The 23,834-nt window shown below is 36.4% G+C and overlaps 1 protein-coding gene and 1 long non-coding RNA gene across 2 annotated transcripts in view; both read right to left on the bottom strand.

The window, feature by feature from the left end:
• Positions 1-23,834, bottom strand: part of TBC1D32 (TBC1 domain family member 32) — a 238,765-nt gene that overhangs the window by 69,225 nt on the left and 145,706 nt on the right. Inside the window, exons 24-25 of the mRNA XM_037742935.1 lie at positions 2,121-2,243; positions 345-453 (exon numbers count right to left, since the gene is read on the bottom strand). Coding sequence (XP_037598863.1) covers positions 345-453; positions 2,121-2,243 — 232 coding nt within the window. The remainder of the gene's footprint in view (positions 1-344; positions 454-2,120; positions 2,244-23,834) is intronic.
• The window catches only part of LOC108312886, a 23,206-nt gene continuing 5,374 nt past the window's right edge, over positions 6,003-23,834 (bottom strand). Inside the window, exon 3 of the long non-coding RNA XR_001828828.2 lies at positions 6,003-6,115. This is a non-coding gene — a long non-coding RNA (uncharacterized LOC108312886). The remainder of the gene's footprint in view (positions 6,116-23,834) is intronic.

Genomic DNA, 23,834 nt, shown 5'->3' with positions numbered 1-23,834 from the left:
TAAGTCATTTAATAATAAAAGTTAAATATCATGAAAGAGAAAGACATTGAAAGTAAAATATTCAAAGACACACAAGAAAAATGACAACTTTTTAATAAAGCAATACCTACTTCACTACACATGCAAACAATACCTACCCTACTTTAGCATTCATGAACCCTGGACATCAAAAATATTATTTTAGTTTAAAAGCATTTATTTGCATCCTAAATATTCTCAAGTAATAAGTTCAACTCTGTGATGCAAACATTTAAGAGGTAAAGTTTAGGGTCACTTTGAGTTGGCTATCTTGCTTAAAAATATGTCAGAAAAACAAATCCCACTTCTCTTTGCCCCACACTCACCTCTTCTAGCATTCTCGGAGGCAAAATCCGTTCTAATGGCCCACCAACAAGATTTATTCTAACAAGAACATGATTTCTCTCTACTGATAAGCCATCAATTATAAAGTCCCTGAAAAACATAAATGTATCACCTTTATCATCCCTTTGATTGAGTATCTGTTAATTTTTAATCAAGTCTCTGGATTGTAAAGAAAAAAGGTAGAAATATTCATGAATGTTTTTCTTTGTCTTTACTGAATTTAACGTTTATATATTTTTTTAAGTTTGGGATATATGTGCCAGATGCTCAGGTCTGTTAAATAGGTAAACATGTGCCATGGTGGTTTGCTGCACAGATCATCCCATCACCTAGGTATTAAGCCTGTATCCATGAGCTGTCCTTTCTGATGCTCTCCTTCCTCTCTAGCTTCACCCACTAACAGGCCCCAGTGTGTATGGTTTCCTACCATGTGTCCATATGTTCTCATCATTCAGCTCCTACTTATAAGTGGGAACATAGAGTATTTGGTTTTCTAATCCTGTGTTGGTTTTCTGAGGATAATGGCCTCCAGCTCCATTCATGTCCCTGCAAAGGATATGATCTTCTTCCTTTCTATGGCTGCATAGTATTCCATGGTGTATATGTATAACATTTTCTATCATTGATGGGCATTTGGGTAGATTCCATGTCTTTGCTATTATGAATAGTGCTGCAGTGAAAATAAGCATGTCTGTATCTTTATAAGAGAATGATTTATATTCCTTTGGTACATACCCAGTAATGGGATTGCTGGCTCAAATGCTATTTCTGTCTTTAGGTCTTTGAGGAATTGCCACACTGTCCTCCACAATGGTTGAACTAATTTACACTCCCACCACCAGTGTAAAAACATTCCTTTTTCTCCACAACCAAACCAGTATCTGTTGTTTTTTGACTTTTAAATAATAGCCATTCTGACATGCATTATTTCTACAGTAAATTCAACAATCGTATTTTCAGTCAAGGTTTTCTTAAGTTTTGGAACTGGTGCCTGAAATTCAAAATCTAAATGTTGCTTATGAGCAGCCTCTATACTCTGCAGCTGTTAATATTTTCCTTCTACACAAAATCTAGAGTATTAAGTAATATACTCTATAATAATTTTCCAAGACCTGGCTAGGATGCAGACACAGAGACACACTCTTTTTTTTAAATTAATTAGACACAAAGGCAATGCCAGCTATTGAATGTGTATTTGACAACAGTCAGCCAAATTGAGGTAATGGCAAGTGTGATTTATTAATGAAAAAAATTACCAGAATATTACCATAACCTCATTTTGGAAATAATCAGAATTTATGACTATGAACTAATGTAATTAAAAGGATAGAATAAAGAGCGCCTCTGCAAAGGGCACAAAATAAAAAATTTTGTTCAATGGGTCATCTTAAACTCGCTGCTATATTAAAAGGTAATACAATTTCATGGAACCATTAATAAAGTTAGGTCTTAACTAAAATTTTATGTATTACTATATACACCCCCCCAACACACACACACACACACACACACACACGCACCACATGTGACAAAAGCAGCAGAGTTTGAAAGCAGGACTCTCCAAGTACTCTCCAAACACTTTTATCATAACCTTTCTGTAACATTTACACTTTAGTTGCTTCATACTCTGTTGTTATTAAAATCTATTGAATTTAGAGAGCAGAAAAACATTAAACAAACTATACCAAAAATTACTGTCTTAACAAAATATCTCTAAAGAAAACTGCTGTTGTTGTGTTTTAATCACTCATTTTTACCTGTGGCTCTCAGAAGTCTCTAAGATATTTTCTTCTTGAGCGTTTAATAACATTTCAGATACTTGATACTGAGCCTCTAATAGGAGAAGAGTGTCCAGATCACAGCATATCACACTTAATAATCTATATAAAAAAGAAAAAGAAGATTGTGTAAAACATGTCTCCAAAGCATAATTGCACCCTTGATGTCTCAAAGTAATACCTGTACATCAAAATATAAATTCCACAGAAAGTGTCATTTAGTTTATTTAGTTATTTCAGATATATTTTTAATCAATTAGAATAGTAATCTCCTCTTCAAAAGTTGTTCTTACTATTTTTATAAGACCATGGGTAATTTCTAATCTAGACTTTTTAAAATGTATCTAAATCAACATAAATAGCAAATTTTCTTCTCAACTGCCACTTAATTTAAAAATTCATCAGAGAACATTAGCAAATCCAGAAAATCTCCAAATTGCCATAACTTTTTATTCAGCAGTTAATTACCAAAGTTATGATAGAATCATCATTTTGCTGCCAATCCAGAAAATGTTCATTAGATAAAATGTCAATGGCCTATTTTATAATTGTCAGATCAAGCTGAGAACACCTAAGCCCACTTATCTATCTTAACATTATTAAAAGCTACAAGCAGAAATCATGTGTCTCCTATTATAATGCAAGAGGACTCATGCTGCAGCGTCTATGAAGTATTCTTGCTCAGGAAACTAAACCTCAAATCTAATCAACTCTACACCACTTATTATCAGTTTACAGGAAACACAGGCATTACAGAAACATACTTAAAAAAAATTTAAGGAGAAAACAGCCAACCAAATTCATAGTTTTGAGAATCCTACACATTATAACATATATTATTTGTTCAGAAAACAAAAAGTCATAAAAAGCAGAGGGAAAAGAAACTTACAAGTTTTTTTAAAAAAAGGACCAAATGTCAAGATTTTGTTTTGATCTTAATTCAAGCAAACTTTAAAAATACATTTTTAAATCATATAGGAAAATATGGGAGTGGTATGAGATGAAATCAGGGAAATACTGTTAATTTTGTTAGTTGTAACAGTGGCAAAGTGGTGAAGGGTTTTTTTTGTTTTGTTTTGTTTTGTTTTTAAACATGTTCTTATTTATTAGAGATATACACTGAATGTTTTATATATAAAACAGCATATCTAAAATTTACCTTAAAGTACTTAAGAAAAAAATATATGTGGGGGGAGAGAGAGGAAACAAGACTAGTGAAATAATGATAAATAATAAAGATGAATGACAGGCACATGAAAGATTATACTATTTGCTACTTTTTTATATGTTTAAAAATTCTATGATTAAAAAAGTGTTCAAACAAAGATGATATAATGACAACGTTAGGGGGCTATGGTAGAGTGGGGAGGTTAGGTAAGGACTCTCTGAAAGGTGACATTTGAGGAAACAGGAGATCCAAAAAGAAACCAACCTTCCAATAACATCTATTGATTTATCTTAGAGATAGAGTGATACATGAACGAAATGGCTTACATACAAGGATATTTATTGCAGAGTGGCCACATAGCAATCAATGAGTCAATCAATCACTCTCCATTCATAGAAAAATGTTTAAATGTCCGAGGTATTTTTTAAGTGGTATACTTTGCAAATATTAGGACACAGTAGCTTATGGTTTTAATAAAGAACTATCTCTAAGGTATATTAATTGAAAAAGGAGAGGCACAAAATATTTTGTCTAATACTAGTATTTGAATGAAAAATAGAAAAACAAGACTATACACATAAATGTATACTTGTTTTTACATAAAACATCTATCACAGGAGAGAAAAGAAAGTAGGAAGAACTGTTATCTCTGCAGTGGTGGTCTGACAACCAGAGAATTTACTTCTTACTGCATATTTTTTTAATTGCATTTTAGGTTTTGGGGTACATGTGAAGAACATGCAAGATTGTTGCATAGGTACACACGTGGCAGTGTGATTTGCTGCCTTCCTCCCCATCACCTATATCTGGCATTTCTCCCCATGCTCTCTCTCCCCAACTCCCAACCCCCTGTTGTCCCTCCCCTCTTACTGTATATTTTTATGTTGATCTCTGAGTTTTGGTACAACTGCATGTTTTACTTGTACAAAAGTACACATAAGAGAAAAAAGTTTGGTAGATGCCTTTAAGAGTCAAAGATAGCAATTCAATGTCACTCTCTGGAATGCAGCCAAAATATTCAAATGCATATAAAACTAAGTAAAGACCCACTATCATTACTTTAGAGAGGTATTCTCTAATCTTTCACATAAAGAAAACTATAATACATACAGTTTACAGAAATAAAAAGATTTTTGTTAGATAAAATATAGATGAAAGCAAAATGAAAGACATCTTAGACTTCTAGTGAGAAGATGATAGCGTATGCTGGCATTTCCCTGTCTCATCTTAGAAATAACTGAAAAGCATGGAGAAGGGAGAAAAACAGCACATCACAGAAATTTTTAACCACAAAATGAATTGAAGGGCAGCCAAAGGAAATAAAAATAGGACAAATGGTACTGGGGAAGGGAAAGAATGAGACAGGATATTATGGCTGTCCATAATGTTAAAAAAAAAAAATTTCTCAAAAAGAAAGTTGATATGATTTGCCTGTGTCCTCACTCAAATCTCATCCCAAATTGTAGCTCCCATAATTCCCACGTGTTATGGGAGGGCCCTGCTGGGAAACAACTAAATCACGAGGGCAATTTCCCCCATACTGTTCTTTTGGTAGTGAATAAGTCTCATGAGAGCTGATGATTTTATAAGGGGAAACCCCTTTTACTTGGTTCTTATTCTCTCTTGTCTGCCACCATGTAAGATGTGCCTTTCACCTTCCTCCATGATTGTGAGGCCTCCCCACCCACGTGGAACTGTGAGAGTCCATTACACCTCTTTTTGTTTATAAACTACCCAGTCTCAGGTATGTCTTTATCAGCAGCGTGAAAATAGGCTAATACAGCAAATTTTGGGCTCTTCTTACCTGTAAGTCAACAGGCTAAGAAGGGACATAAACTGTTGGCTAGGGTGACTGACCCAGGCTACCAAGATGAAATCAGTCTACTACTTCACAATGGAGGTAAGGAACAGTACGTGAGGAATACAGGAGATCCATTAGGGTGTCCCTTAGAATTACCAAGCCCTGTGATTAAGGTCAATGGGAAACTATAACAGCCAAATCTAGGCAGGACTACTTATGGCCTAGACCCTTCAGGAATGAAGGTTTGGGTCACACTGCCAGGTAAAAAACCATGACCTGCTGAGGTGCTTGCTGAAGGCAAAGGGAATACAGAATGAATAGTAGAAGGTAATAATCAATACCAGCTATGACCATGGACCAGCTGCAGAAATGAGGACTGTAACTGTCATAAATATTTCCTCCTTATTTTATTAAGAACATGTTTGTGCAGGTATACACTTGCACTGAGAAAATATCTTCATTCTATTTCCTTTCACCTTTATCATGTGGCATAGAGTTATTGACTTTGCATCAGCATTGAAGTGTTGTTAACTTCATGTAATAGCATTTGGGTTGGGGTGTGTTTCCTGTCGTATGGAGGATAGTTGTATTGTTAGGCATAATTATAACCTCAGTATTGTCTTTATTTCAAGATTATGTAAGATTTCAGGAGATGTTTATGGGTTCACATTGACAAAAGGTGGACTTGTGATGGTTAATATTAAGTGTCAACTTGACTGTATTGAAGGATGCAAAGGACTGTTCCTGAGTGTGTCTGTGAGGGTGCTGCCAAAAAAAGATTAACATTTGAGTCAGTGGACTGGGAAAGGCAGACCCACCCTCAATCTGGGTGGGCACAATCTAATCAGCTGCAAGCACAGCCAGGATAAAAGCCAGCAGAAGAACATGTAAAGACTAGACTGGTTTAGTCTCCTGACCTACATATTTCACCCATGCTGGTTGCTTCCTGCCCTCCAACACTGGACACCAAGTTCTTCAGCTTTGAGACTCCGACTGGCTTCCTTGCTTGCTGATGGCCTATTGTGAGACCTCACCTTGTGACTGTGTGAGTCAATATTCCTTTAATAAACTCCCTTTTATATATGCATGTGTCCGATTGGTTCTGTCTCTCTAAAGAACCCTGACTAATAGAAGAATAAAAGCAAAATAAATTTCTCAAAAATAGGGAGCATAAGCCAAGAGGCAATGTCTAATCCTCCGTTTTCAACAGTGGAAATGGAACACACAGAACCCCCAAAGTATCTCCTGATCTAATTTAGGACATCAGTATGTAACAGAAGAGAGCCTCATAGTCACCGAACCAGATGCTTAAAAGCTATTTGATTTAAATTTGACATCTACTCTCTATTCCTTGTCCTCCAAAAAATTCTGAGTAAATTAGAGAAAGGTTACCTCTTTAATTTGATTTAAAACAAATCTATCTCAATACAAGAGCTAAAAGCATAAACAGAAAAAGCATTCCCTTTAAGGTCATCAGGAAGGCAAAGCTGTCCATTATTTTTTTTTAACATCATTCTAGAAATTAAAGATAACACGGAAAGACAAGAATAAAATAAAGAGGCATGCTATGGAAAAGGAGATCGAATGTTCATTGTTAGAGGACAATAAAACTGTCTGTGAATCCATCTACGAAAGACATAAATTTCAATTTACTCAGAAAAACATTGGTTGAATACCTACTAAGTGCCTACCACTGTTTTAAATGTTGGAAATTCACCAGTAAAAACACATACACACAAAAATCCCAGTCCTTATGCTATTTCCTCTAAATACTAGAGGAAGGGAACAGACAATGAACAAAATTGAAAATTAAAAAGTAATGGATACGACTAAAACAAGAAAGTAAAAAATGAGTTTTAAAAAGGGAGTGAAAAAAATGTGTCACTATATGTAGTTTTAAATAAGGTGGTTAGGAAAGAGCTCACTAAGAAGGTGACACTTTAGGAAAGATCTAAACTCAGGAAGCAAGCCATATAGCTATCTGGGGGAAAGGTGTTCCAGGTAGAGCAAATAGCTTCAGCCAAATATCTAAGGTGAGAGAATTTCTAACATGTTTGAACAGTAAGGGGGCCAATATAGCTGAAGTGGAATAAGAAAGGGAGAAGTACAGGCTGAACATCTCAAAATCCAAAATCCAAAATGTTTTGAGCACTAACATGATGCCATAAGTGGACAATTCCACACCAAATGATGAGTCACAGACAACACAGTCAAAATACACAACACACAGTTTACCTGGCATCCCTACTATTCAGTGTACACTAACGTTTTAATCAAAACAGCGTCATAGGCAGAGATTGAAAGCCTGCACTTTTCTTTGTTTATTTGGTATTTTTGTTTTGTCTTGTTTTGTTTTTGAGACGGAGTCTCGCTCTGTCTCCAGACTGGAGTGCAGTGGCGTGATCTCGACTCACTGCAACCTCCGTATTCCAGGTTCAAGTGATTCTCATGTCTCCGCCTCCTGAGTAGCTGGGACTACAGATGCATGCCACCACACCCGGCTAATTTTTGTATTTTTAGTAAAGACAGGGTTTCACCATGTTAGCCAGGATGATCTCGATCTCCCGACCTTGTGATCCACCCACCTTGGCCTCCCAAACTGCTGGGATCACAGGTGTGAACCACTGTGCCTGGCCAAAAGCCTGCAGTTTTATGTTTAACAGCTAATGCAGGTGTTCTAGTGATGCTACTGTGCTGCCAGTTACCCTGAATACGTCATTTTTTTACTGTATAAGTGGTATGTCACATTTTTTAGTGTTAAACACTATGTGTGAATCAGCATAAGGAAATGATTGCTTATAGGTAGCTGATACAGTTTGGATATGTGTTCCTGTCCATATCTCATGTCAAATTGTGATCCACAATGTTGGAGGTGGAGCCTGATGGGGGTGGATCATGGGGCTGAATTTCTCATAAATGGTTTAGCACCATCCCCTTGGTGCTGTTCTCGTGATAGTGAGTTCTTGTGATAGTGCATGAGTTCTCATGAGATCTGGTTGTTTAAAAGTGTGTAGCACTTCCCCTCTTGCTCTTTCTCTTGTTCCTGCTCCTGCCATGTAAGACTCCTACTTGCCCTTGGCCTTCCACCATGACTGAATGCTTCTTTAGGCCTCTCCAGAAGCAGAAGCAGCTATAGTTCTTGTATAGTCTTCAGAACCATAAGCAATTAAACCACTTTTCTTTATACATTACCCAATCTCAGGTATTTCTTTACAGTAATGTGAGAATGGACTAATACAGTAGCATACAAATTTAGAGTTAGGGAAGATGGTGATAGCAGACAACCACAGACTGTCCACACTGGTGGCTGAGATCGTGATACATTTGCTTTCTAATAGTTCAATGTACACAAACTTTGTTTCATGTACAAAATAATTTTAAGATAAAAAATTACCTTCAGGTTTTGTGTATAAGGTTTATATGAAACATAAATGTATTTCATGTTTAGACTTGGGCTCTAGCCCCAAGATATCAAACTATGTATATGCAAGTATTTCAAAATATGAAATCTGAAACACTTCTGATCCCAAGCATTTCAGATAAGGGATACTCAATTTGTACTGAGGAGATGAGATCAAAACAATACTAAGTAGGTATATTAGCCCGTTTTCACACTGCTGGTAAAGACATACCCAAGACTGGGTAATTTATAAAGGAAAGAGATTTAATGGACTCACAGTCCACATGCTTCAGGAAGCCTCAAAATCATGGCAGAAGGTGGAAGGAACATCCTACATGGCAGGAGACAAGGGAAGAAGTGCCAGCAGGGGAAATGCCAGATGCTTATAAAACCATCAGATCTCAGCCAGGCCTCGTGGCTCACGCCTGTAATCTCAGCACTTTGGGAGGCTGAGGTGGGAGGATCACAAGGTTAGGAGTTCAAGAGCAGCCTGGCCAATGTGGTGAAACCCTGTGTCTACTAAAAAAAAAAAAAAATTACAAAACTAGCCGGGTGTGATGGCACATGCCTGTATTCCCAGCTATTCAGGGGGGCTAAGGCAGGAGAATCCCTTGAACCTGGGAGGCTGAGGTTGAAGTGAGCTGAGATCATGCCTCTGCACTCCAGCCTGAGTGACAGAGCGAGACTCCACCTCAAAATAATAAAACAAAACAAACAAAAAATCAGATTTCATTAGAACTCACTATCTTGAGAACAGTATGGGGGGAACTGCGCCCATGATTTGATTATCTCTGCCTGGTCCCACACTTGACATGAGATTTGGGTGGGGACACAGAGCAAAACCACATCAGTAGGGGTTCAGATCACATAGTCATCCATTGTGATGACTCTGGATTTTTTTATGGTGACATGAGAAATCACTGGGGATGGTTTCATACTAATGATATGAAAAACTTTGTGAGTACAGGACTGAGATTACCTGATTTGTATTTTAATGGGATCACTCCAGCTGCTATGCATGTAATAGGCTAAAATTAGGCAGTAGACAAAGAGAAACCAGTTAAAAAGCTATAGCAATAATTTAGATAAGACAGTAGCTTAAAACAGGGTACTGTCAGTATTTCTGGACTGAAAGAATGGCTCTGCATTGTCCAGATTCTCAGGGTAGCCCCCAAGATCCCCACCTCCTGGTGCTCACGTTCTTCTGTGATCCCCTTCTCTTGAGTGTAGGCAGGTCCTATGATATGTCTCTAATCTATGGAGTATGGTAAAGGTGGTACCATGGATGTGTCTATATGTATGTGATTACAAGATTACATTCCGTAAGACTGTAGTGCCCTTCTTGTTGGGATGTCTCCTGTGCTAGTTGAGGGCAACCTTCAATAGATAGCTGTAAGAAAGGACCTCCAGCCTTTAGCTAGCAAGAAAACAAGGCCCTCAGTCCTAAACCTGTAAAGAACTAAACTCGGCCAATAGTCTGTATGAGTTAGGAAGCAGATCTTTCTTGAGTTTCACATGAGACCATGGCCACAGCCAACATCTTGATTTCAGCCTTCTAAGACTGTGAACAGAGGAACCAGTGAAGGTGTGTCTAGACAAAAATTGAGATAGTAAATGTGTGTTGCTTTAAGTCACAAAGTTTATAGTAATTTTTTAATACAGTTACAAAAAATAATATAAACTCCAACTTTAACAACTAAGCAATTAAAAGTATAATGCTTCTAGTTGGTTGATAAAGAAAAAACAACTAATAATGGCAAAGTGGATATATACACATGCATACACACACACACACACACACACACACACACACACATTATTTTCACACACGTGAAAATTACGTAGGTGGCTTGTAAAAAAAAAAAAAAGCGCCAAAAATAAAACCCTAATAAACTTACTCATAACATACCGGCAATAACCAATAAAACATTATTGTGGAAAAAGAGATCCCATTAGCAACAGCAAAAAATATAACAGATGATAATAAAACAGATGATAACAACAGATGATATAACTTAATAGATAATTAACAAAGGACAGGACCTATATGAAGAAAGCTACAATGTATGACTGAAAAATGTGAAGAGCTCAATAGAGACACAGTACCTACCAGGATGAGAATGTTAAATATTTTAAAGATGTGCATTCTCCCCTAATTTATTTATAAATTTAAATAAATCTTATATAGTAATTTAATTATATAACTTATTTTATACAAATATAAAACAAATTTGTATAAAATAATTATACAGAATTTAATAAAATACCTCTACTAATAATCTAAAAGAAACTAGTAGACACTTATCACTACTTATCAGGTGCTTACCATGTTCCAAATTTGTGAGAGTTGTAACGTATTTAGTCTCATGATAACTTGGTAAGAAACATACAGTTTTTGTGTCCATATATAAAAGAAACAGAGGCACAGAGAGGTTAAGGACCTTCCCTAACATCAATCTTGCAACGTGGTTCCAGTGTCCATGCTCTTAACTGCTCACTGATACTGTCACACACTGTAGTATACACTGAGGAACATACTATCAAGTTAAAAAAAAAAAAAAAAAAAAAAAAAAAAAAAAAAAAAAAAAAAAAAAAAAAAAAAAAAAAAAAAAAGAACATCTAATTAAACAGAGATATATGCCATGTTTACAGGTTGGAAAACGGTATTATGCAGATGTCAATTCATCCACCATTGATCTATAGACTCAATGTAATGATAATTAAAATCTCTGTGAGTTAGTTTATGTGACAAGCTGGTTCTGGAATTTATATGGAAAGAAAGGAACTAAAAACAGCTGAAATATTTTTTAAAAGACTAAAGCAAGAAGAATTGCTCTATCAGTTATTTTAACTTAGTACAAAGCTAAAGTAATTATAATGAATTTCAAAAAGTAACAAGATTAAAAGCCAACTCCTTTTTGACAAAGTTTCCAAGAACATACAGTGAGGAAGAAACACTCTCTTTAATAAATGGTCCTGGGAAAACTGAATATTCATATGCAGAAGAATGAAACTAGATTTTTCACTATATGCAAAAATAAACTCAAAATGGATTAAAGACCTAAATGTAAGACCTGAAACTATAAAACTATAAAACAGAAAACACTGGGGAAACACTACAGGACATTGGTCCACGGAAAGATTTTTTTGGATCAGCCCTCAAAAGCAAAGGTGACCAAGCAATCATGGACAAATGAGATTATATTAAGCTAAAAAGCTTCTGTACAGCAAAGAAAACAATGAACAAAGAGACAACCCATAGAATGTGAGAAAATATTTGTAAACTATCCATCCAACAAAAGTTTAATAAGCAGACAATACAAGGAACTCAAAAAACTCAGTAACAAATAAGAATAATAATAATAATCCAATATAAAAATGGGCAAAGGATATAAACAGATATTTCTCAAAAGAAGACATGCAAATGGCCAGGAAGTATATGAAAAAAATGCTTAACATCAACAATCACCAGGGAAATACACATCAAAACCCAAACAAGATAACATTTCACTCCAGTTAGAATGGGTATTATCAAAAAAACAAAAAATAACAAATGCTGGTGAGGATGCAGAGAAAGGGAAGCATTCATACACTGTTGGTGGGAATGCAAAGTAGTACAACCATTAGGGAGAAGAGTATAGAGGTTCCTCAAAAAACCAAAAATGTAACTATCATATTGATATGGTTTCAATCTGTGTCCCCACTCAAATCTCATGTCAAATTGTACCCTCATTTTTGGAGGAGATCCTGGTGGGAGGTGACTGGAACACAGGGGCAGATTCCTCCCTCTGCTATTCCTGTGATAGTGAGTTTTCCTGAGCTCTAGTTGTTTAAAAGAGTGTGGCACCTCGCCCTTCTCTCTCTCTCTTCCTCCTACTCCAGACATGTAAGATGTGGCTGCTTCCCCTTTGCCTTCCACCATGATTGTAAATTTCCTGAGGCCTCCTCAACCATGCTTCCTGTACAGCCTGCAGAACTTTAAGCCAATTAAATCTCTTTTCTTTATGAATTACCCAGTCTCAGGTATTTCTTTGAAGCAGTGTGAGAACAAACTAATAAACATATGATTCAGCAATCCCACTGCTGGATATATAACCAAAGAAGAGGAAGCCAATATATCAAAGCGATATCTGCACTTCCATGTTTACTTCAGTACTATTCACAATAGCCAAGATATGGAATCAGCCTAAGTGTCCATCAACAAATAAGTAAAGAAAATTTGATACATATGCAAAATGGAATATCATTCAGCCATAAAAAAGAATGCAATCCTATCATTTGCAACAACATGGATGAAACTGGACATCATTATGTTAAGTGAAATAAACCAGGCACAAAAAGACAAATATCACATGTTCTTACTCACATGTGGGAGTTTAAATATTAGATTTCATAGAAGTAGAGAGTAAAATGGTGGTTCACAATTACTCTGATTTGATTATTACACATTACATACATGGATTAAAATATCATATGTACCCCTAAAATGTGTATAACAATGACACATAAATGTAAAGATCCAAAAATATATGCATTATCTAGGAATACATGACTAGGTAGTAAAAACATATAAGTAAACCAAAAAAGCAAACATCATGAAAGTCAAAATAATAGTTACCATTAGAGGGAAGGAAGGGAGTCATAACCAACAAATGCAAACAGTACTTGCAAATTCTCTGTTTACCTGATTGAGATTTCATGAGTATTTATTTCACAACAATTTGGTAAGCTGTATGTTTATATTTTATCAAATATTTATATTTGTAATATTTCATTAAAAGCTGAAGTGTTACGCTAGGGTAGGTAATGAGAAAAGGTATATATTATATTGATAAGAAGTCTAAATAGGTATGCAACAAATGAACAAATTCAAAATACTAATAAAAGAATGCACACTTTCATGATTATGTATAAAGATTCCTGCAAGACATGATATCAGCTAATGTTATTGGTACTCAATTATGTAATCATCTAATAAACAGAACTACTGGCTCATTAATTATACCAGCATATTTGTACAAGCTAGCAGTTAGACTAAACGTAGAAGGAAACAGCACTTGAGTAACAGAATTTATTTTTTTGCCTAGCCATAATATTAAGGCTAGGTTTACAAAGTGAATAGAAGTTTTATATCCACAAATCTAGCAAAATAACTAGAAAAACATGTCTGAAAACATTCATATTATTAGAATTATAAGCAACAAATTGTCAGATTTTATTTTTGTTGGCCCCAATCCAAATTTCCAAGTCACGAAAAAAAATCAGGTATATATTTCATGTATAAAGCAGGCTGAAACAAAGTCAGCAATAATCTGTGTTAAATACAAATTAACAGCTAAATGGATACAAGTTTTAATGGCATATTTTTAGATTTTTTTAATGAAAAATAAAGTATTAAAAATCATTTAAAATAAATTTACATAAAGATATCAACAGTATATTAAAATGGAAATTTCAGAAAAGAGAGAGAAAGGGAGAGACTGTGTGAGTGGGGTGTGTGTGTGTGTGTGTGTGTGTGAGAGAGAGAGAGAGAGAGAGTTTAAATACACCAGAGCATCTCTGTGTATGTGTCTCTCTTAGGATACAGTTAGAAATAGACTGATTCTATCTATCCCAGACACCAATACTCTTAGGGTAGGCCTTATTAAGTTACTTTTATCAGGATAGAGACGTTTCTGTACACCAAAGCAAAGACAGTAAAGTTCCTGGCTGTTCCGTTATTCCCTATTTCATACAATGATAAGCAATGTGCAAATATTATCCCACTATTATGATTTTAAGGCTCTCAGAGGCTCCAAAATTCTAGTACCTTGAGGATACAGGATGCTCTTTGAAGATGATAGACATAACAGTTTGTCTGCTTACAGTAAACCTGAGGTGATATTCAGTCAAATGGCTTGCCTCCCTTGAGTCAGGTTTATTGACTTTCTCACCTCACCCCAGGCACCGAAGGCCAAGTCTTCATTTCTATCAGGCATTTTGTGCTACACATAAGTATGGTCTTAGACAAATAATTTTCACAGAAACCTATCATCATTACATCTCTCATCCCCTGTTGTAATAAGTGAATTAAACCTTCTGTGAAGAAATACAGAAATCCCTAAAATATATAAATAAAATGCTCACAATTTATGAACTGTATGTATACCCATTAGAAAGAAAAAAACATAGTACAAGATGTCAATGGAGAGTTGCAGAATTTCTCCAACAGCCTTCTCACAGCAATAGAAAACGACCTATATGTTTTTATGGCTGCTATCAAAACCCTCTGAAATACTAAATACAAACAATACACACTATTTGCTTCAGGGAACAAACTTCCCATATACACCAGAGAAGCTGGAAGTATTGCTCAATCTGTCCAGTGTTCTCAGGTTTCCTTTAAGCTTTGCAATAGTGTATCTGTTCATTACATGTAACAAAAGACATCATCAAGATAAAAATGTCTTCACAATAGTGAATCAACAGAGTCTCTATGGCTGGGAAGATAGTGCTCACTCGGCCAAATGTGTAATGTTAGAAACAGGGTACTTTCACCTGGTATGGACAGCAACATGCCTTTATCATTTTATCAAAATTTGATTGTCCTACCAAATCAAAGGTCATCAAAAAAACTACTCCATTGATGATATAATATCAACTGGTGGGCAGGAAGTAGCTGGTACTCTACATGCTTTAGTAAAACAAGAATTCCAGAGGGCAACTAATCCATAAAACTTGAGAGGCTTGCCTTCTCAGTAAAGTTTCTGAGTTCTAGCAATCTAGAACCACCCATAAAATGCATGACAAATTGCTAAATCTCACATTAATTACCACCAAGAAAGTGGCACAATGCACAATTTTAGCCTCTTCCAATTTTGAAAGCAACATCTATAATATTTGGGTGTGCTTCTCAGAACTACTTATGACATCACCAATAATTCTATCAACTTTAAGTATGACAAACAGCAAAAATAAATCTAAAAAAAAACTCAGGCAACCTCCAAGTTCAGAGAGTCTATCACTTGGGCCTTTACTCCAGCAAGTTCAATGCTGGTCATAGTTTCAATGACAGATTGGATAGTACAGGAACTTCTGACATGGTGCAATATGAGATCACACACAAATGTCTAGAATTTTGGAGTGAATCCATGTTCCCACTGTTAAATAACTATTTTCATTTTGTGATCCTCAATTTGATAAACATAATTTCAAGCTCCCAGCATCACGGCCACTTTGCACATAATCCCATTTGAGCAAACACTAGGGCAGCTGAGGAAAGAGGAAGACCTATCCATGAAAGGGATTATTTTCCCTCCTTTGCAGAAAGAGGAAGTCCTTAAAGAACATTCACAAGTCAAAATTATTCTCTCAACCTGTATGTATTCTCAGAGGACCATCTACTTTTTCTACCAATCTTCTCATACTATTCTGTTATTTTTTTATTATTATTTTGAGCCCCTGACCATCTAGCCCCACCATTAGCAATGGTCCATAAATCTATACAAATCAGTACCTGAAGTCTCATCTGCCTCCAAAGTGAATAAGTAGATATGATACTTCAAAATTTTCCCTCTTTGAAAAGGGAAAATTTTAGTTAGTCCAATTCTAACAGGTGCTAATATATCATATGATACAATCTATAAATCAGATTTAGTAACTGTTTTTCTTCCCTGGTTGCCTAGTTAGAGAAAATTTCCCATGAGCCAGAGGTGTACATTTTGAATGTGAGTCATATACTCACAATTTATTTGTGTTGCCAGCGCTAAACTTATATATGCCACTTTCACTTGATGGTGGAGTGCTATTGTACACATGTAAACTATATTTTAGAAAATCATATAATGTACAATGCCAGACTGGTTGCCAAATTTGTATAAGAAATATCTGTGAGTTGAACAACATGGATTCCCTCATCACAGATGATCTGACTACAGCTATTACCGAACATCCAGATTGCCATAGACAAAAAACAACTCTGGACTCAGGATATAGTAAATAACACTGGGGAGACCAACAAGCTATCTAGTGGCAGGGTGATTACATTAAATGTCTTCTTACTCCATACACGAAAATTGACATCCTAGGCTACTACGCTTTTTTATCAAACACTACCTTACTATGGACTTTCTAGGGGTGATGGCATCCATAAAACACAGTTTCTGACCAAGAAAAAACAAAATAACATAAAGCATTGTGCAAAAATTCACTGGTCTTATGATGTATGCTTCTCCCAGAAGCAGATGATCATACATACTGATGGAATGGCACGTTGAAAACTCAGTTTGGTATCATGTAGGACACAATACCTTAGAAAACTAAGGTGCTGTCCCACAAAATGCTCTGAACTAGAAACCAATATATAAAGTTATTTCTCTTATAAGTATAATATATGAGTCTATGAACTAAAGAGTGGAAGGGAAAATGATTTTCTTTGGTTTTCTAAACCTTAAACTTTGTGAAGGGTGGCCAGGAAGTTGATGGTTTTGAGATCGTATTTCAAACTAGAGTACTTCTACCAGAATTGAGAATTTAAACTTTGCTCTAACGAAGCTTCTCATATCTCTGAATCAACAGCAGAACAAGTTAACTGTGTTCATTAGGAGAATTGATCACGATTATCAACGAAAAGAAGGCTGCTGCTATGCAATGGAGGCAGAAGTATATAAAGTCTGGTGCCCTAGGGATCCTCTGTAGCACTTACTAGTACTGCCATATCTAGTGGTGAAAATTAATGGAAGACTAATGCAAACCAAAACAGACAAGATGGCAAAGGGCATAAGAACCTCAAGAATAAAGCTTTAGATATAGAAAACCAAAACTTAGAAGTAGATAATATATAGCATCCTAACCAGCTGGGGTTGTTTGAACTACAAGAGAAAACAGAATGGGTAGAAGGGGAAAAGTTATAAATACCCACTAAAGCCACATGTCCACATATAGAGACAAGCATTGTATTAAGTACATTTCGAAATTTGCTCTGTTAAGTAACCATTTATATATTAACCAGTTTCCTTTTTCTCCATCTCTATCCTGCTTTGTAGAGGGTGTTGATTTTGTAATTTAGTCTACAGGTTAAAAGACAAGAAGATACGACTAGAACTAAAGTAATAAAGAAGAAAAATCACCAAATACTCATGGGAATCTAGATTTCCATGTTAGGGAAAAGGGTAAGGCCTTTTTAGTTGTGGAAGGAAAATTATATACTGTATTAGGTGAAAGAATGTTGCTGCTATTGCTGTTGATTAAAATTTTAATGCTCTGAGGATTAAATTACCAAAAATATCCTAAGAGCTTAGAATGGTCCTGCCAACAGTAAGCACTCTTGTAACTATTAGATATTAGTACTGTATTATTATATTTTATAATAACAATCTTGGGATAAATTATTGCTAGACACAAGATAAACTAAGCAAATGAGAAATAGGAATACACGATTCCTTATTAATTCTAGGAAAAACAAATTGGTGAAGGAAATAAAATACAATCACAATATAGCTTTGAATTGGGAGAGAATAATATTTAACCCTTTTCAGCACTGTATCCCCTCTCTTAGGAGTATTTAGTCTCTCTGATTCATTATTTTCCAGAAGGCAAAACCCTCCAATGTTCTGCTTAAGCAGGAGAATAGTCACTCAGCTAAGTGGCGTGGAAATAAGGGGAAATCTGAAAGCATACCTGAGTCTTATATTTGGAACTAGTCTTATTATTGAAAGGGTTAGACTTTCACCTAATCCTCTACTTTCATCTGCATTCTCAGTAGTGCTCTTAATTCCTAGTACGTTTAGAATGTTGTGATATGCAAGTAAGTTACTTTTGAGTTTTCCCTACTGCCAGCTTGGGTTTTAGCTTCCCTGGCCTAATAAATCAATTACAACTCATCCATTGGTTTTTCAGCTCCTGAAATTATATTGTGGAAGCCTCTATCCCATTCCCACCTTGAAAAACTTCCTCCCATCCATCCTTTCCTACTGAGAAGGTGGCTCCATCAAAACAAGGGAGTAAACAAAGATAGGTAATTAGATCCCAGGTAACAGGGGATCTAACCCAGAAGAGAGAAAAGAAATTTCCAGGATGATGATGAAGGGAAATCCCATGAAGGCTGATACTCAGGGTAAAAAAAAAAATAATAATAAAATAAAAATAAAATAAAATAAAATAAATAAATCCACCAGTACAAAGTAGAACAAAAGAATGTGTTTTTTTTTTTAAAGGTTATCTGATGCCCTTTAGCTGTTGAGAGTTTATATTTTCACAAATATGAATAGGATATTGTTCCTGTCCTTAAGAATGTGAAAACCTTGTAGTTATAAAACATAATTGGAGGAGGCAGCGCCAAGATGGCCGAGAGGAGGCAACACAGGAATGCAGCTCCCAGAGAATGAGATGCAGACGGCTAGAGGACGTCACGATTCCACGTGAGGTGCTCAGTTCATTTTGGGGAGAAGGGAAAGAATCTGAAAATAGCCCAGGGAAGGAGCCAAAGGAGGGCAAGAGCCAACCAGGGAGAACAAACCAAGACAGGGTGGGGCATGTCCCCACCTGGAACGTGCAGCCAGCTTCCTGCAACCCACAGTCCACGAGAGCCATGCCAGACTGAGGGGTGCCGTAGGTTGATGTAAATCTGAGTGACGACTCCTGCCTGGTGCCATAAGTTGTCCGAGGGACCTGGGAAGAAGTATGGCCAGCGGGATGGAAAAACCCATCCCACAGAAAGAGGCAGAGTTGAAAGCAGGGAAGTCATAAAGTCTGGCAAGCCCCACCCCCAGCAAAACTCAAACTGAAGCCCACACGCTAGAGAGCATGGCAGCAAATATACCAATTGGACCCTAACCCGGAAGACAGAGCTCAGGGAAGGAGAGACACCACTGGGAAGGTGGGGCTCATTTCACCTGCAAGCAAACCCCAGGGGAAGACCACCACCCAGCAACCTGACTGAATCTGAGGCAGCCCTGCTGCTGCAGGCCAAAAAAAGATATACCTGCAACCACAACAAAAAGGACATCCACTCAGAGATTTCTCCCGAAATCACCAACTTCAAAGATCAAAGGGAGATAAATCCATGAAGATGCGCAGAAAGGATGAAACCTTCAAAGACCAAAACGCCTCTTCCCCTTCCAGGGATCACAACTCCTCACTATCAAGGGAACAAAACAAGACAGAAAATGGGTTTGATGAACTGACAGAAGCAGGCTTCAGAAGGTGGATAATAACAAATTCCTCTGAGTTAAAAGACCATGTTCTAACCCAATGAAAAGGAAGTAAGAAAAGGTTTGAAAAATGCAAACTAGAATAACCAGCTTAGAGAAGAACATAAATGACTTACTGGAGCTGGAAAACATAGCATGAGAACTTTGCGAGGCATGCACAAGTTTCAACAGCCAAATTGATCAAACAGAAGAAAGGATATCAGAGATAGAAAATCAAATCAATGAAATATAATGAGAAGGCAAGATTAGAGAAAAAAGAGGGAAAAGAAATGAACAAAGCATCCAAGAAATATGGGATTATGTGAAAAGACCTAATCTATGCTTGATCAGCGTACCTGAATGTGACAGGAAGAATGAATCCAAGTTGGAAAACACTCTTGAGGATATTATCCAAGAGAACTTCCCCAACCTAACAAGGCAGGCCAACAGTCAAATCCAGGAAATACAAAGAACACCACAAAGATATTCCTCAAGAAGAGCAACCCCAAGGGACATAATTGTCAGATTCACCAGAATGGAAATGAAGGAAAAAATCCTAAGGGAAGCCAGAGAGAAAGGTCTAGTCACCCACAAAGGAAAGGCCATCAGACTCACAGCAGATCTCTTGGCAGAGACTCCACAAGCTAGAAAGGAGTGGGGGCCAATATTCAACAACCTTAAAAAAAAGAACTTTCAACCCAAAATTATATATCTGGCCAAACTAAGCTTCATAAATGAAGGAGAAATAAAATCCTTTATGGACAAGCAATTGCTGAGAGATTTTGTCACTACAGAACCTAACTCACAAGAACTCCTGAAGGAAGTACTAAACATGGAAAGGAAAAACCAGTACCATGCTCTGCAAAAACGTACTAAATGTTAAAGAAAAACAACACAATGAAGAAACCACGTCAACTAATAGGATAGGCAAAACGACCAGCCAGTAACAAAATGGCAGGATCAAATTCAAACATAACAACATTAACATTGAATGTAAATGGTCTAAATGCCCCAATCAAAAGACACAGACTAGCAAACTGGATTAAAAAGTCAAATGGTGTGTTGTATTCGGGAGACCCATCTCATCAGCAAAGACTCACATAGACTCAAAATAAAGGGATGGAAGAAAATCTACCAAATAAATGGAGAGCAAAAATAGCAGGGGTAGCAATTCTAATCTCTGATAAAAAGGAATTTAAACCAACAAGGATCAAATGAGACAAACAAGGGGAATATATAATGGAAAAAGGATCAATGCAGCAAGAAGAGCTAACAATCCTAAATATTTATGCACCCAATAGAGGAGCATCCAGATACTTAAAGCAAGTTCTTAATGACCTACAAAGAGACTTAGCCTCCCGCACAATAATAGTGGGAGACTTTAACACTCCACTGACAATATCGGACAGATCAATGAGACAGAAAGTCAACAAGGATATCCAGGACTTGAACACAGATCTGGACCAAACAGGCCTAATAGACATTTACAGAAACACCCCACCCCCATCCACAAAATACACATTCTTCTTAGCACCACATCACACTTACTCTAAAATTGACCACATAATTGGGAGTAAATCACTCCTCAGCAAATGCAAAAGAAGTGGAAATCACAATAGTCTCTCAGACCACAGCACAATCAAATAAGAACTCAGGAATAAGAAAAGCACTCAAAACTGCACAATTATATGGAAACTGAACAACTTGCTCCTGAATGACAAATGGATAAACAATGAAATGAAATGAAGGCAGAAATAAAGATGTTCTTAGAAACCAACGAGAATGAAGACACAACGTACCAGAATCTCTGGGACATATTTAAAGCAGTGTCTAGAGGGAAATTTATAGCAATATATGCCCACATGAGAAACAAAGGAAGATCTAAAATCAACACACTATCGTCAAAATTGAAAAAGCTAGAGGAGGAAGATAAAAAAAAAACTCGAAAGCAAGCAGAAGACAGAAAATAACTAAGATCAGAGCAGAACTAAAGGAGACAGAGACACAAAAAACCTTTCAAAAAATCAATAAATCCAGGAGCTGGTTTTTTTTTTAAAAGATCAACAAAATAGACCACTAGCTAGACTAATAAAAAAGAAAAGAGAGAATAGTCAAATGGATGCATAAAAATGATAAAGAGGAGATCATCACTGATTCCTGAGAAATACAAACTACCATCAGAGATTACTACAAACAGCTATATGCACATAAACCAGTAAATCTGGAAGAAATGCATAAATTCCTGGATGCTTGCACACTCCCAAGACTAAGCCAGAAAGAAGTTGAAATCCTGAATAGACCAATAACAAGGTCTGAGGTTGAGGCAGCAATTAATAGCCTACCAACCAAAAAAAAGTCCAGGTCCAGACAGGTTTGCAGCCAAATTCTACCAGATGTACAAAGAGGAGCTGGTACCATTCCTGCTGAAACTATTCCAAACAATACAAAAAGAGGGAATCGTCCCTAACTCTTTCTATGAAACCAATATCATCCTGATACCAAGATCTGGCAGAGACACAACTTAAAAAGAAAACTATAGGCCAATATCGATGATGAACATTGATGCAAAAATCTTCAATAAAATATTGGCAAACCAAATCCAACAGTACATCAAAAAGCTTATCCACCACGATCAAGTAGGCTTCATCCCAGGGATGCAAGGCTGGTTCAACATTTGCAAGTCTATAAATGTAATCCACCACATAAACAGAAACAAAGACAAAAACCATATGATTATCTAAATAGATGCAGAGAAGGCCTTCAACAAAACTCAATAGCCCTTTATGCTAAAAACTCTCAAGAAATTAGGTATTGCTGGAACGTATCTCAAAATAATAAGAGCTATTTATGACTAATCCACAGCCAGTATCATACTAAACGGGCAAAAACTAGAAGCATTCCCTTTAAAAACTGCCACTAGACAGGGATTCCCTCTCTCTCCACTCCTATCCAATATTGTATTGGAAGTTCTAGCCAAAGTAATTAAGCAAGAAAAAGAAATAAAGGGCATTCAATTAGGAAAAGAAGAAATCAAATAGTCCCTATTTGCAGATGACATGATGATATATTTAGAAGACCCCATCATCTTAGCCCAAAACCTCCTTAAGCTGATAAGCAACTTAGGCCAAGTCTCAGGATACAAGATCAATGTGCAGAAATCACAAGCATTCCTATACATTAACAACAGACAGAGAGCCAAATCACAAGCGAACTCCCATTTACAACTGCTACAAAAAGAATAAAATACCTAGGAATAAAACTAACAAAGGATGTAAGAGATTTTTTCAAGGAGAACTACAAAGCACTGCTCAAGGAAATAGGAGAGGACACAAACAGATGGAAAAACATCCCAGGTTCATGGTTAGGAAGAATCAATATTGTGAAAATGGCCATATTGTCCAAAGGAATTTATAGATTCAGTGCTATCCCCATCAAGCGACCATTGATCTTCTTCACAGAACTGGAAAAAATCACTTTATACTTCATATGGAACCAAAAGAGAGACCTCATAGCCAAGAGAATCCTAAGCAAAAAGAAAAAAGTTGGAGGCATCACGCTACCGGACTTCAAACTATACTACAAGGCTACAGTAATCAAAACAGCATGGTACTGGTATCAAAACAGCATGGTACTGGTACCAAAACAGAGATATAGACCAATGGAACAGAACAGAGGCCTCAGAAACAATGCCACACATCTACAACCATCTGATCTTTGACAAACCTGGTAAAAACAAGCAATGAGGAAAGGATTCCCTGTTTAATAAATGGTATTGGGAAAACTGGCTAGCCATATGCAGGAAGCTCAAACTGGACCCCTTCCTTATACCTTATACAAAAACTAACTCCAGATGGATTAAAGATTTAAGCATAAGAACTAACACCACAAAAACCCTAGAAGAAAACCTAGGCAACACGATTTAGGATACAGGCAGAGGCAAGGACTTCATGACTAAAACACCAAAAGCAATGGCAACAAATGCAAAAATAGGCAAACGTAAACTAATTAAACTCCAGAGCTTCTGAACGCAAAAGAAATATTCATCAGAGTGAACTGGCAACCAATAGAATGGGAAAATATTTTTGCAATCTACCCATCTGACATAGGGCTAATATCCAGAATCTACAAAGAACTAAAGTAGATTTACAAGGAAAAA

This window comes from Cebus imitator, unplaced genomic scaffold (assembly GCF_001604975.1).
Source record: "Cebus imitator isolate Cc_AM_T3 unplaced genomic scaffold, Cebus_imitator-1.0 Scaffold130, whole genome shotgun sequence".
Lineage (NCBI taxonomy): Eukaryota > Metazoa > Chordata > Mammalia > Primates > Cebidae > Cebus > Cebus imitator.
Note: the sequence above shows the minus strand (reverse complement) of the source record. Positions and strands in the feature narration are given on the sequence as shown.